This window comes from Nanorana parkeri, unplaced genomic scaffold, assembly GCF_000935625.1.
Source record: "Nanorana parkeri isolate BGI_ZX_2015 unplaced genomic scaffold, ASM93562v1 scaffold2106, whole genome shotgun sequence".
NCBI lineage: Eukaryota > Metazoa > Chordata > Amphibia > Anura > Dicroglossidae > Nanorana > Nanorana parkeri.
Genome location: NW_017308374.1, coordinates 30163 through 46245, shown reverse-complemented (window position 1 = coordinate 46245; position 16083 = coordinate 30163). Strand labels below are relative to the sequence as shown.

At 46.3% G+C, this 16083-nt stretch overlaps 1 protein-coding gene across 1 annotated transcript in view; it reads right to left on the bottom strand.

Annotated features, from left to right (window-relative positions):
- The window catches only part of LOC108800697 (oocyte zinc finger protein XlCOF29-like), a 21378-nt gene extending 6248 nt beyond the window's left edge, over positions 1-15130 (bottom strand). Inside the window, exons 1-5 of the mRNA XM_018572687.1 lie at positions 15094-15130; positions 11744-11756; positions 6191-6298; positions 1184-1357; positions 957-1065 (exon numbers count right to left, since the gene is read on the bottom strand). Coding sequence (XP_018428189.1) covers positions 957-1065; positions 1184-1357; positions 6191-6292 — 385 coding nt within the window. The 5' untranslated portion in view covers positions 6293-6298; positions 11744-11756; positions 15094-15130. The remainder of the gene's footprint in view (positions 1-956; positions 1066-1183; positions 1358-6190; positions 6299-11743; positions 11757-15093) is intronic.
- Between the last annotated feature and the right edge of the window lie 953 nt (positions 15131-16083).

Below are 16083 nucleotides of genomic sequence, written 5' to 3'. Positions count from 1 at the left end.
CGCCCCGAGCGAGGGGGGGGGGGCATGCAACTTGACACATCCAGAAGAGTCAGTTAGCAGCGGCATCTGGAACACTTCAATATAGCTGTCTCCCACACTCATCACCTTTTCCTCCGGCAAGAGGGTTACTTTAAACGTTGGAGCGTGTCTGAGAAAACAAGACAAAGCTGGGTGTTCTTTGATGCACTCCTTACTAAATTCGAAGCTTAATAATAATAGTTGAATACATAAAGAGACAAAAAAGCAATCTGTTCTATCTTATAAAACACTGTCAGTAAACAATGTGCCACTACTTGCTAAAACTACATGATGTTACCTGTATAATGTGTATTCTGGAGAGGCCATTTGTAAATCCAATGCAAAGCTTGCAGCTTTCTTAAGAGAAATACAGGGGCTGCCATCCCGGACCTCCTATTCTAAAATGCTGTCTGGCAGTTCTACAGACCTGCTGGCTATGTTTTTCAGATGCGGTCACCTATGGCAGTCTCTGTTTCTCTCGTGACAGGTTCAAGCTTCACCGTAATACAGTCCAAATAGTCAGTGATGTCCATTAAAGGGGTGGAGACTCAGGCAGGGCCGGTCAGCTGGCTACTGTCCTTGAACAGTGGTCTTCCCCTATGGCTAAAATCATGTGACTAATGTGACTGGTCACATGACTGCCGACAGGGATAGCAGACGAATGGTTTCTTCGGAAAAGGTAAGCTATATGGCTGCCTTTCACTGTGTGTTACTATACAAGACAGGATGGGGAAGTGCGTGCTGTTAACAGTGTAGGTCTATTCTAAGTACCAACAGCGGCACTGTGAAATTCCGAATGAGTTTGGCAGGGAGGTAGTGTAAAAATATAAGTTTAAATGTGAATGGACTATAGCACAGTTTCAATAATTTCTAGGCCACATCAGCAGCTCACTAATAATGTTTCTTGTAGGGAACAAACACAGCGGTTGAGTCCTTACCTGAGGATTCATCGGACTCTTGTTCCTCTTTCTTTGTTTCTTTAAGGGATTGATCTTCATCCATCATGACGTCATTGTAGATATCTTTGTTTTCTTCTAAATATTCCCACTGCTCAATGGAGAAAACAAATACTGATATTTCAATGCCTTGTAGGAACCTGACGCACACAATTACACAGGCGCATTATTGGCTGCATAATATTGCCACAATTCCCAGCAGGGCTCACCTCTTCTGTCAGCAGCTTAATGATCTTGTTGGTAACTTCCAGAATCTTCTTGCCGTTGCTTCTCTTTGATATCAGGGAGCGGGGTGGACACTCTGTGATGCTCAATCCTCCAGACACAGAGGGATTCTTGCTGCCTGTGCCCTCTTCCTTGAATCTCTTGACCACTGTATAGTCCTATATAATGGGGGGAACCCATCATCATAAAGCAAATCTATTCAGTTCATAATTAGTTTCCTCTAAAGCTTAGTCAGTTTAGTAGAGATAACATTGTCATTCACAGAATCCTTCTCTTCTCTCCAAACTTTGTTCTATTAATTGAGACTAGCAAAAGTATGGCTGTTTCAGAATAGGCAAAATCCAGGGGATCGAGGTGTGTGCAAAGTATTGGGGGTGATGACAGTGGAGGGGTTGCCAGGGCATTGGGGTCTGTGTGAGAGGGGAGAGGAACAAGGGAAGATGAGGTTGTTGAGGCTTCTATCAGGTATCTGGATCCTCCTTCACACAAGAGGGTCTCACACATATAGCAAGTATGTTTTGGAGATGACGGGAAGCTGAGGGCTGGCAGTAGGGGACAGTGCAGTTACAGGAGCTAAGAAGAGTTGGCTGCAGGAAAGATTGTGAGCTGCCTTCTCTTCTTTTATAGGTTTGGGGTGCTGGCAGGTACAGGTAGTAAAAGAAGGGTGCAAAAGATCATACATGGACAATGTGTGGAGGATTAAAAGTGTGGGAGGATTGATGGCAGGCAGTATGTGCAAGAGTGGATAGCAGAAGATATGGTAGGGGGCAGTATGTGCAGAAGAAGAGGGTGAGGGAGGTGTAAAAGTTGGTAGCAGGGTGGGCAGGTGAGTGTAGTGTGAGAAGGGTGGGGGATTTCATGTTGGTGGTGAGGTGGCCAGGGGGTGAAGGTGTGCGAGTGGTTGTTGAGGTTTTCAGCAGAGAGAGTGTGCAGGTGTGGGGATGTCATTCTGGAAGCGTTGTGCCCAAGGCACCGAGGTGTGTGGCAGGAGTGGGTCAGTGTCGGTGGTGAGGTGGCCAGAGGAGCTAGGTTTGTGATGCGGGTGATTTATGTTTGTAGAGGGAAAGATAGAGGATCGAGGTGAGTGCACAGGGAGGGGATTGCTTTTGATGGAGGAGTGGCTGGGTGATTGAGGTGTGAGTGAAGGCACAGATGAGGGTGGTGAAGGCTGCTATGTCCTTGAGCTTTCCTGCCATTGGTCTTCTCACAGCACTATAGCAAGGATGTCCTGGCAACAGTGTTGAGCCGGGGACAGGCAGAAAAATGAGTAAGGATGTGGCAGATAAGGACAGTAAGCCGCAGGAGAGATGTGCACAAGCTAGCAGAAGGGGTGTTTGAAGGGACGGGACCTGCCACAGCTTTGTTAACTGGTGTGATGTTGGGAGAGATTTGTGTGAAAAACTGAGCTGAAAGGGGTCTAGCTGCTGGGCTGCCAAATAGTGGTAGTGGTAGGGAGATTATGGTGCGATGGAAGGTGTGGTGTTATATGGTGAGAGAGGAAAATGGCAGTCTGTCCAGAGAAAGAGAGCCTTTGACCGTCCCATGTGCCCCAGCTTCTTCTCATCTGACACTCTCTACTGCCCGTGATTCCCTGGTTAACGTTGCTGCTGTGTTCAGGTCCAGATGTACCCCCTCCTGATTGGGGCTCCAGTCAGTGTGCCCACTTGTGACTTTCCACACACTCATGACCTGCCACTCCAGAAGAGCCGCAAGTGATATACAGGGAAGCTGCAGGTAGTTTGTTAGGGAAGCTGGGTGGTGGAGACGGGAGTATGATGTTAGGAGTAACCAGGTGCTGGAATCGGAAGTGGTGTGCTAGGAAAAGCGGATGCTAAAGCTGAAAGCGATGTTCAGGGGAGTCAGGTGCTGGAGCCGAAAGACATCTGAGGAGGAGCTAGCTGTGGAATTCAGGAGTGGTGTGCAGGAGCCGTGTGCTAGAGTCGGGAATGGTCTGCTAGGTGCTTGAGTCACATTGTGACATGCTGGGGAAGCCGGATGCTAGAGTCAGGAGTAGTGGGCAAGGGAAGTCAGGTGCTAAAGTCGGGAGAGGCATGCTGGGGAGCTGTGTGCTGGAGCTGGGATTGGTGTGCTGTGGGAGTTTGGTGCTTGAGTCACCAGTGGCATACTGGGGGAGCTGGATGCCGGGGTCAGGAATAGGGTGCTACGGGAGCTGGATGCAGCAGTCAGGAGTGGCGTGCTGAGAAAGCCGGGTGCTGGAGTCAGTAACAACGTGCAGGGGAGCCAGGTACTGGATTCAGGAGTGGCGTGCTGGAGAAATTGGGTGCTAGTTTGGAAATGGCATGGTGGGAGGAGCCAGGTGTTGGAGTCCAAAGTGGTGTGTACGGGGGAACCGGATGGTGGAGCAGGTTGCTGGAATCAGTAATGGTGTGAAGAGGAGCGGGAGTCGAGAGTGGTGTGCAGGAGTGGCATGCTGAGTGCTGGAGTCAAGGATGGTGTGCAGGGGAGTCCGTAGGGATTGGACAAGAAGGCAGTAGAGGTGGGGAATGTGAGTTTACCTAAGGGTCAGACAGAGAGGAGAAAGTGCATTTCAGAATTCCCCAGTGGCAAAATGGGACTAAGACCTAATGATTAGGAGGGATTGTACAAAGGAGATCCCCACTGGCAAAATGGAAATCCAACTTAATCGTTATATAATTAAGGATAAGAGTGATGTCATGTGACCCTCCTAGCATCCTCCTCCCCTCTCTGGTCAGCTCCATGTTTTATTAATAAGGATAAGAGTGATGTCATGTGACCCTCCTAGCATCCTCCTCCCCTCTCTGGTCAGCTCCATGTTTTATTAATAAGGATAAGAGTGATGTCATGTGACCCTCCTAGCATCCTCCTCCCCTCTCTGGTCAGCTCCATGTTTTATTAATAAGGATAAGAGTGATGTCATGTGACCCTCCTAGCATCCTCCTCCCCTCTCTGGTCAGCTCCATGTTTTATTAATAAGGATAAGAGTGATGTCATGTGACCCTCCTAGCATCCTCCTCCCCTCTCTGGTCAGCTCCATGTTTTATTAATAAGGATAAGAGTGATGTCATGTGACCCTCCTAGCATCCTCCTCCCCTCTCTGGTCAGCTCCATGTTTTATTAATAAGGATAAGAGTGATGTCATGTGACCCTCCTAGCATCCTCCTCCCCTCTCTGGTCAGCTCCATGTTTTATTAATAAGGATAAGAGTGATGTCATGTGACCCTCCTAGCATCCTCCTCCCCTCTCTGGTCAGCTCCATGTTTTATTAATAAGGATAAGAGTGATGTCATGTGACCCTCCTAGCATCCTCCTCCCCTCTCTGGTCAGCTCCATGTTTTATTAATAAGGATAAGAGTGATGTCATGTGACCCTCCTAGCATCCTCCTCCCCTCTCTGGTCAGCTCCATGTTTTATTAATAAGGATAAGAGTGATGTCATGTGACCCTCCTAGCATCCTCCTCCCCTCTCTGGTCAGCTCCATGTTTTATTAATAAGGATAAGAGTGATGTCATGTGACCCTCCTAGCATCCTCCTCCCCTCTCTGGTCAGCTCCATGTTTTATTAATAAGGATAAGAGTGATGTCATGTGACCCTCCTAGCATCCTCCTCCCCTCTCTGGTCAGCTCCATGTTTTATTAATAAGGATAAGAGTGATGTCATGTGACCCTCCTAGCATCCTCCTCCCCTCTCTGGTCAGCTCCATGTTTTATTAATAAGGATAAGAGTGATGTCATGTGACCCTCCTAGCATCCTCCTCCCCTCTCTGGTCAGCTCCATGTTTTATTAATAAGGATAAGAGTGATGTCATGTGACCCTCCTAACATCCTCCTCACCTCTCTGGTCAGCTCCGTGTTTTATTAATAAGGATAAGAGTAATGTCATGTGACCCTCCTAGCATCCTCCTCACCTCTCTGGTCAGCTCTGTGTTTTATTAATAAGGATAAGAGTAATGTCATGTGACCCTCCTAGCATCCTCCTCACCTCTCCAGTCAGCTCCGTGTTTTATTAATAAGGATAAGAGTAATGTCATGTGACCCTCCTAGCATCCTCCTCACCTCTCTGGTCAGCTCCATGTTTTATTAATAAGGATAAGAGTGATGTCATGTGACCCTCCTAGCATCCTCCTCACCTCTCTGGTCAGCTCCATGTTTTATTAATAAGGATAAGAGTGATGTCATGTGACCCTCCTAGCATCCTCCTCACCTCTCTGGTCAGCTCCATGTTTTATTAATAAGGATAAGAGTGATGTCATGTGACCCTCCTAGCATCCTCCTCACCTCTCTGGTCAGCTCCATGTTTTATTAATAAGGATAAGAGTGATGTCATGTGACCCTCCTAGCATCCTCCTCACCTCTCTGGTCAGCTCCATGTTTTATTAATAAGGATAAGAGTGATGTCATGTGACCCTCCTAGCATCCTCCTCACCTCTCTGGTCAGCTCCATGTTTTATTAATAAGGATAAGAGTGATGTCATGTGACCCTCCTAGCATCCTCCTCACCTCTCTGGTCAGCTCCGTGTTTTATTAATAAGTATAAGAATGATGTCATGTGACCCTCCTAACATCCTCCTCACCTCTCTGGTCAGCTCCATTTTTTATTAATAAGGATAAGAGTGATGTCATGTGACCTCCTAGCATCCTCCTCACCTCTCTGGTCAGCTCCATGTTTTATTAATAAGGATAAGAGTAATGTCATGTGACCCTCCTAGCATCCTCCTCACCTCTCTGGTCAGCTCCATGTTTTATTAATAAGGATAAGAGTAATGTCATGTGACCCTCCTAGCATCCTCCTCACCTCTCTGGTCAGCTGTGTTTTATTAATAAAAATAAGAGTGACGTCATGTGACCCTCCTAGCATCCTCCTCACCTCTCTGGTCAGCTGTGTTTTATTAATAAAAATAAGAGTGATGTCATATGATCCCCACAGAATCCTCCTCACCTCTCCAGTAAGGTTTGAGTTTTATTAATAGAGATAAGAGTGATGTCATGCGATCCTCCTAGAATCCTCCTCACCTCTCCGGTCAGCAGGTAGATGATCTCCAGGGTGAGCTTCAATATCCTTTCAGTTACATGACTCTGATCCTTGTCCATCCTTAGTGCTGAGCCGTTAGTCATGATCTTCTGTAAAATAACATATACAAATATGATAAATGATACCATACTACAGTTGTAGAGGGACAAACGTTTTATATATGGTCACTGTAAGCCCCTGCTCCCCAAAACCGGCACCCCCCTAGCGCATAGGGGGCCAACCCTGTAGACATATAGTGAGGTTGGAAGGGGCGAGCTAGTACACTACAGGCTGCTTTATATCACTTCCCAGCCTGTTGGCTAAGATCAAGTGTAGTATCTGTTTTTATTAGTTGCAGGAGGGTAAAGGAGCCGGTGTACTGGCCTTATGGCTGGAAGTAACCTGCCTGGTGATGGGGGTTCCTAAAAGGTCCTGGCCATGGGGAGGAAACCGAATGAGCATCCACTCACGTATATAGGTGAAACTCGAATAATTAGAATATCGTGCAAAGTTCATTTATTTCACTAATGCAACTTAAAAGGTGAAACTAATATATGAGATAGACTCATTACATGCAAAGCAAGATAATTCAAGCCGTGATTTGTCATAATTGTGATGATTATGGCTTACAGCTCATGAAAACCCCAAGAACCCCAAATCCACAACCTCAAAAAATGAGAATATTACATGCAATCAATAAAACAAGGATTGTACATAGAACAATATCGGACCTCTGAAAAGTACAAGCATGCATATGTACTCAGTACTTGGTTTGGGCCCCTTTTGCAGCAATTACTGCAATTACTTTTGCACGATATTCTAATTATTCGAGTTTCACCTGTAGAGTGGGAGTAAGGAGTACTTCTCAGCGCTGGGTTCTAGCAGGACCCAATTCCTCCTGATTTGGATGGGTCTACCTTGTCTGGGAAGCCTGTGGTATTTACGCCCCCTTGAGTGGTGACCCAGGGGTGCTCGAGGAGCACTTTGGGTTTGGGACCCCCCTGTTGCGAAAGGCACTTTGGCACGACACCTTTTCTTTTGTTGCACATCACCTCTTGGGATCAGCCTTACGGCTAAGACCGGGGATCATTTTTATTACCGGGCCGCAAGGCCTAGCCATTGTATTCACATTGGCACTCTAAATTATTTTTTTCACTGCATGTGCACCTTTCACTTTATTTTTGTGTGGGTGTGGGTCTTCGGGCCTACCCTGAAGTCTAGGGGAGGATTGTGGCCCTCAGGTTCCTTCCTCCCCTGAATCTGGGGTCTCCAGGGGAGCCCTCAACTTTGTACTCGTTGGTCAGCTCTTGCAACCTTACCCAAGTACACACAAAGGAGCATAGGACCCAGATTGCACAGAATCAAGTGAAAAGAGGCTGCAGTCTCCATCGAAGGGCTGTGAAAAGCCTGCATTTTATATTTGGTTGCAAGATAGTAATACCAAGGGACAGGCTACACTAAACTTATATTCCAGTGTTTCTATGTCTATCTATCTCGCTGGGACTATATCGGTGAGATCTCTGTGGAAAGTTCTCGGGTCTGAATACTCCCTGCTGGGATTAATATTTTAAACAGTAAAAACAAAGTCATGTAACACTGTGGCTGTGTTTCTGGTTCCCTATATTAATGCTATGCTACACTATATTGCCAGAAGTATTGGGCCCCTCCCCCTCCAAAACATTGGATTTAGTTGTTCCAATCCCCTCCATGGCCACAGGTGTATAAAATCAAGCACCTCGGCATGCAGACGCTTCTACAAACATTTGTGAAAGAATGGGTCGCTCTCAGGAGCTCAGTGACTACAACCGTGGTACCGTGATAGGTTGTCACTTGTGCAATAAATCCATCCGTGACATTTCCTTGCTACTAAATATTCCGTGGTCACCTGTTAGTGGTAATATAACAAAGTGGAACCAACTGGGAACAACAGCAACTCAGCCACGAAGTCCTAGGCCACGTAAAATGATAGAGCGGGGTCAGCGCATGCTGAAACGCAGAAGTCGCCAACTGTCTGCAGTCCTTGTTGTACTCCTCTATAGCTGGTGGTATTCTGCATTGCGCTGTATAGAGGACTACAAATCAAGGAATAATACATTATACAGCGCAATGCAGAATACCACTAGCTATAGAGGAGTACAACACCCATCAGTAGCACATTATACATCACAATGCAGAATACCGCCAGCTATAATGTACTATTGCTGGGATTTGTTGTATTCCTCTATAGCTGGCGAAATTCTGCATTGTGCTGTATAATGTACTATTGCTGGGATTTGTTGTATTCCTCTATAGCTGGCGGAATTCTGCATTGTGATGTATAATGTGCTACTGATGGGTGTTGTACTCCTCTATAGCTAGTGGTATTCTGCATTGCGCTGTATAATGTACTATTGCTGGGTTTTTATAGTCCTCTATAGCCGGTGCCATTCTGCATTGATTGCTGTATAATTTTAAACTTTTCATTTCACTATATTGCACACCACACTTTTTTTTTTCTTTTTTTACTTCCACCGCTCCAAGCTTGCTCCTGTGATGGACTGCAATCTCAATACAAACTAGTAGTCCCATCAATGGAGCCGTTTTTAAAAATGTATTTTATGTTATATCCGATTAACCGATTAATCGAACGTAATAATCGGCTAACTAATCGATTTTGAAAATAATCGTTAGCTGCAGCTCTATACTGAACCCTACGGACTAAGACTGGGATGCCATTAGAGTTCATGTGCGTGTAAAGGCGTCCCAATACTTTTGCCAATATAGTGTACATGGAGTTACAAACCTTCTATTATAAGGTTTGAGGAAGCAATCATTGGACTGCGAGTGTGGTGACGGCACGGCTCTTGTGCTCCATTGAGACCTACGACTCCCTCTATTGTGGTGGCAGATGGGTCTTGTCATTCCATTCACCGATCCTGTGAATGGATTAGGTGGCTGTGCAAGTGAAGCCACACACAGCCCCATCTAATGTATACATAGACAGAAGGCTGCAGGGAAAAGCACTCTGCAATTTAGGTAAGTGAAGGGGTGGGGGAACATGACCATGTTTCATATCAAACCTGGTGCAGCTGCGGCTACTTGTCAGGAAAAGCAGGTGGTCCGGACAGCTTCCTCTAGCTCAAATTTACATGTGTACGCACATATGCATGTGCATGCATTTAGGGCTCATGCAGGCAACCATATAAAAATACAGCAACTAGTACCCAGAGCCGTCTAGCGTTCTTCCTTGCTAGGATGCAGGTGGCTCGAGCTACCTAGAAACTGATAGGGCACCTTTGTGCTATATGCTGTATTTACGCAGGATCTTACTGCCAGCTTCTGCTAGAAGGTCCTGTGTAAAAAGTGCTCCGTGTGCATGCCACAAACGTGTAATGTTTACATGCATGTAAATAATAATTTCCAAAATAATGGAAAAAAGTGATTTAGAAAAAATAAATAAATAAAAAACTAATTAAAGAGTGAAAAAAACAAAATTTAACTGCTTGCCGTCTGCCCGACGGCAGGCTCACATTCGCGGGTTTCCGTCATTTTTTCCCTGCGTGCGCAGGAAAAAGCTTGCCCGTTCTTTACAGCCGTTACCGGCTGTTTCACATACAACCAGTCAGCGGCTCTATAGCCGTCAATTGGTTGTATGTTACGATTTGCCTTCCCCCCGACCCATCGAGTGCCGCAGCCGCCGCCTGGAGTGCCCCCCCTCCTGACCCCTCACCTTCTATCCCATCTGCAGCCCGGGACCGGATCGGGAGGGTGTCAGGAGGAAGATGGGAGGGAGATCAGCATCTTCCTCCTTGCTGATCTCCCTCCGAAGTCTGAATGCAGAAGTGATGTGTATTACATCACTTCTGCATTCCCCTGTCAGTCATCTGGCTGCTATAGCCAGAGAGAAGAAGCTGATGAAGCAGATCTCAGCTTCATCAGCTTCTTTTGGGGTCCCCAGGTGACATTAGGGGTCCTAGAGACCCCTAATGTCTCCATAAAGAGGACCTGTCACTGTGCCTTTGCTATTATATAGGGGGATTGTTATCCCCCCATGTGATAGCAATAACAATAAGTGTAAAATATAAATAAAAAAGTAAAAAAAAAAAAGTCACATATAAAAAAGTAAAAAAAAAAAAAAAAAGGTTTAAGTCCCCCACCCCCACATTTACGCACATATAAACGTAAATATGCGTCAGATGCGCGAAAACGACAATTGCGCTACACACATTACATATTTCCGCGAACATCAGGGTGAGAGCAATCATTTTACGGCCATCAATCACTGATAACACTAAACTGATGAGCGGTAAAAGCTTTTAAAGCATCGCCTATGGCCAATTTTGGGTAATGTCGTTTTTCGAGGTTTCGCACGCGTGCACAATTTTAAGGCTTGGCATGTTCGGTGTCTTTTTACCCGACGTGTAAAATATAGAAAATTTTATTAAAAAATAAAATAAATAATAATAAAAACGAACCCCATTGCCCCCCGCCATCTGCTTGCAAATGGGCATTGTGTGTACGCTGAGTGTTGCCCCCCATTCCACTGCATGCCATATAGTGGTACCCTGACAGCAGCGCTCTCTAACACGCACAATGTGCATTAAAGTGTAAGTGCCCAAATAATTTGGGAAAATACAATTACCTGCTCAAATCTGGCCCCCTCTCCCTCCTGATATACCTACCTTTTGGCGATCGGTCCTTCCCCTTCTGCTGGTACAGGTGTACTATCTGTACCTCATACTGCCGCCAGCGTAGCCTTAAGCTAGTCATTTTAAATTTTGCTTGCCATTGTTGATCAGCGTGGTCAGGTGACCATGCTGACCAATAAGAAGCGCTTCTTAGCACGGTTAAATACCATCTTGGTTAAAACTATTTTGTGTAATCCGTAGATTGTCATGAGGGACAAGTATATTGGGCCCCCGCTTTAGTCCTTCGACAAGTAGATTTTTATTTTTGTAATCCCCACACACCCTTGTTCCCAATTCTTTCCACTATTAAATCGGAATTTTGACTGGAATTGCGGATTTTACAAATTCCGGCCCTACAAAAGAAATGCCACGGAGGAACCTAATTTAGGGTACACATACAGCACGGGAACAAAGCTTTAAGGATATTTTCCTCACCCTGTAAACAAAGTAATAACATTTAAGGCAGACCACCCTCCAAGAGGAACCAATAAATATGGGCTAAACTTCCAGAGCTATTGTATGGGGGACACAATTCCCAGAGCACTCTTACTAGGAGGAGGGGGAGGCAATATCAAGCATGCACACTGCAGCTCCAGATGACAATTCTATAGAGGAACTCATTGAAGGTTTCCCCACTACCTGGAGGATCAGCTTGCCAATGCTCTTCTCCACCCTAAAGTAGCAATCGTGTAGGAACCTTATTATGGGTGGAACAACACCAGGAGGAACCAATATGAAAGGGCACCCTCCAACCCCCTCCAGAATGTCACCCGGGGAGCTATATTCCAAGCGCACACCGCCCCGGAGCCGCTCATTCCGTTGGACCAAGGATGAGGAGAGCTGCCTCCCAGCTCCCCCCTCTTCCCCCGGGAGCTCCACATTACTCACATGAAGCCCGGTGTTGTGTCGAATTCTGTTCCCCCCTCGATCTGTGTTCCCTTAGCCGCTCGGCTATTTCCGTAAATGCTCCTCCTCCCTTCAGCTGCATCTGAATCTACATAGACCCGCCTCTGTCCTGCCTCTCTCTCTCTCTCGAGGCTCCGGTTTCAAGTTAGTTAGAGATGACAGTGTGTGCGATGCGATCGCTGAACTATGCCCAATGGGATTGTCTGTCCCTCACACACATTCCTCCACAGTCTTATGCTGGCTGCGATCTTCTCCATGTCCTCTTCTATTCTCCAGAGGATCAAACACAGGATTCAAAATACACATGTTTCTATTTATCTGTATATGTGTGTGAATGAGAACTTAACACAGGCGCATTTGTGTATAGAGTTTTCTCACTTTCTGCTAAATTCCACACCCCTCATCATAGTCAGCTCATCATAGTCCGCTCATCATAATCAGCACCGCTCATAATCCGCACCCCTCATCATAGTCCGCTCATCATAGTCCGCTCATCATAATCCGCACCGCTCATACTCCGCTCATCATAATTCGCACCCCTCATCATAGTCCGCTCATCATAGTCCGCTCATCATAATCTGCTCATCATAGTCCGCTCATCCTAATCCGCACCGCTCATAGTCCGCACCGCTCATAATCCGCTCATCATAATTCGCACCCCTCATCATAGTCCGCTCATCATAATCTGCTCATCATAGTCCACTCATCATAATCCGCACCGCACATCATAATCCACACTGCTCATTATAATCCGCACTGCTCATCATAATCCATTCATCATAGTCCGCACTGCTCATCATAATCCGCACTGCTCATCATAGTCCACTCATCATAATCCGCACCGCACATCATAATCCACACTGCTCATTATAATCCGCACTGCTCATCATAATCCATTCATCATAGTCCGCACTGCTCATCATAATCCGCACTGCTCATCATAGTCCACTCATCATAATCCGCACCGCACATCATAATCCACACTGCTCATTATAATCCGCACTGCTCATCATAATCCATTCATCATAGTCCGCACTGCTCATCATAATCCGCACTGCTCATCATAGTCCACTCATCATAATCCGCACCGCACATCATAATCCACACTGCTCATTATAATCCGCACTGCTCATCATAATCCATTCATCATAGTCCGCACTGCTCATCATAATCCGCACTGCTCATCATAGTCCACTCATCATAATCCGCACCGCACATCATAATCCACACTGCTCATTATAATCCGCACTGCTCATCATAATCCATTCATCATAGTCCGCACTGCTCATCATAATCCGCACTGCTCATCATAGTCCACTCATCATAATCCGCACCGCACATCATAATCCACACTGCTCATTATAATCCGCACTGCTCATCATAATCCATTCATCATAGTCCGCACTGCTCATCATAATCCGCACTGCTCATCATAGTCCACTCATCATAATCCGCACCGCACATCATAATCCACACTGCTCATTATAATCCGCACTGCTCATCATAATCCATTCATCATAGTCCGCACTGCTCATCATAATCCGCACTGCTCATCATAGTCCACTCATCATAATCCGCACCGCACATCATAATCCACACTGCTCATTATAATCCGCACTGCTCATCATAATCCATTCATCATAGTCCGCACTGCTCATCATAATCCGCACTGCTCATCATAGTCCACTCATCATAATCCGCACCGCACATCATAATCCACACTGCTCATTATAATCCGCACTGCTCATCATAATCCATTCATCATAGTCCGCACTGCTCATCATAATCCGCACTGCTCATCATAGTCCACTCATCATAATCCGCACCCCTCATCATAATCCACACTGCTCATTATAATCCGCACTGCTCATCATAATCTGCACTGCTCATCATAATCCGCACTGCTCATCATAGTCTGCACTGCTCATCATAATCCACTCATCATAGTCCGCTCATCATAATTCGCACCCCTCATCATAGTCCGCCCATCATAATCTGCTCATCATAGTCCGCTCATCATAATCTGCTCATCATAGTCCACTCATCATAGTCCGCTCATCATAATCCACACCGCTCATAATCCTTTCATCATAGTCTGCACATCATAATCTGTACTGCTCATCATAATCCCCACTGATCATCACAATCATGCACATCATAGTCCGCTCATCATAATCCGCACTGCTCATCATAATCCATTCATCATAGTCCGCACTGCTCATCATAATCTGCACTGCTCATTATAATCCGCACTGCTCATCATAATCCATTCATCATAGTCCGCACTGCTCATCATAATCTGCACTGCTCATTATAATCCGCACTGCTCATCATAATCCATTCATCATAGTCCGCACTGCTCATCATAATCTGCACTGCTCATTATAATCCATTCATCACAGTCCGCACTGCTCATCATAATCTGCTCATCATAATCTGCACTGCTCATCATAATTATGATGAGCAGTGCAGATTATGTTGATCAGTGCAGATTATGATGAGCAGTGCGGACTATGATGATCAGTGCAGATTATGATGAGCAGTGCAGATTCAGATGAGCAGATTATGATGAGCAGTGCGGACTATGATGAGCGGTGCGGATTATGATGTGTGGTCTATGATGAGCTGTGTGGACTATGATTACCTTTGCGAATTATGATAAGTGGATTATGATGAGCAGTGCGGACTGTGATTAGCTGTGTGGACTATGATGAGCTGTGCGGATTATGATAAGCGGATAATGATGTGCGGACTATGATGAGTGGACTATGATAGCTGACTATGATGAGTGGATTATGATGAGCAGTGCAGATTATGATGATCAGTGGGGATTATGAAAGGCGGATTATGATGTGCGGACTATGATGAGCAGACTATGATGAGCAGACTATGATGAGCGGACTATGATGAGCGGACTATGATAAGCGAACTATGATAAGCGAACTATGATGAGCAGTCTGGAATTTAGCAGAAAGTAAGAAAACTCTATACACAAGTGCCTGGGAAAGTTCTCATTCACACACAGATACAGATAAATAGAAACATGTGTATTTTGAATCCTGTGTTTGATCCTCTGGAGAATAGAAGAGGACATGGAGCAGATCGCAGCCAGCATAAGACCGAGGAGGAATGTGAGGGACAGACGAGCTCATTGGGAAGAGTTCACACTGTCATCTCAAACTAACTTGAAACCGGAGCCTCAAGAGAGGCGGTACAGAGGTGGGTCTATGTAGATTCAGATGCAGCTGAAGGGAGGAGGAGCAGTTACGGAAATAGCCGAGTGGCTAAGGGAACACACATTGATGGGGGAACAGAATAAGACACAACACCGGGCTGACCGTAGAACGTCTAGTCCTCTGCACGTCACAATGCCTGCTGTGTGACTCCACTGACCGGAAATGGAGGGCACGCTGCATCCTGGGAGTTGTGGTTTGGAGCTGCATCTCCGCTTAGGGGAGGAGGGTGTGAGGGGTCACCAAGGGTGGAGGGAGTGACAGCAGGCTGTGAGGGGGGTGTTGGAGGCTGCTATCACAACTTGGCTGGGCCACCTCCACAGGAGGTCTATGTAAGGGGCTAAAAGAGTAAGGATTTACCCCACTCATAGAGGCAGCAAGTACAAATGCGTGCTAAGGGATGCCTGCCCACTAAACCTTGTCACCCTCATAAAACAAATCCATAAAATTTCATATAAGAGTTAATGCCATTAAAAATATTATTGTTATTATTCAGGATTTCTATAGAGGTGACGGTACAATGAATACAACACCATACAAAAGGGTTAGAAGGACCCTGCTCGTGAGAGCTTACAATCTACAAGTGATGCAGAAGGTGATAACTATGAGGGATGAGCTGATTGAAGGAGCAGATCTATGTCTGGAGGAGGGATTGGATTCCCCGAAGAGATTCATTTTTAGTATAAATCCAAAAAGTGGACAGATTAGGAGATACCTGGACAGGTTGGGTTAGGGAGATCCAGAGGATAGAAGAGACTCTGCAAAAGTCCAGGAGATGAGCACGGGAGCAGGCCCGGATTTCCCACGAGGCCCGGCCTCGGGGCGGCAGAGCGCCGACGGGCGGCAGCGGTGACCTTGTGGGGAAGTTGCGGGCGCCGGTGTAAAGGCCGTGACACACTGCAGGCAAAGCAGCGTCGAGCGGTGGCGCGCTGCCTTTGCGAGCAGTGTGTCATGTCATTTTCTCCTGGGCACCTCAGCTGGCGAGAGCTCGCGGAGCTGAGCGTGCCGAGATCAACAATTCCAACTTCAGCCAATCGGCTCGCGCGAATAAACCAGCGCGTCGGTATGCGACAGCTGGCTGGTTGTTAC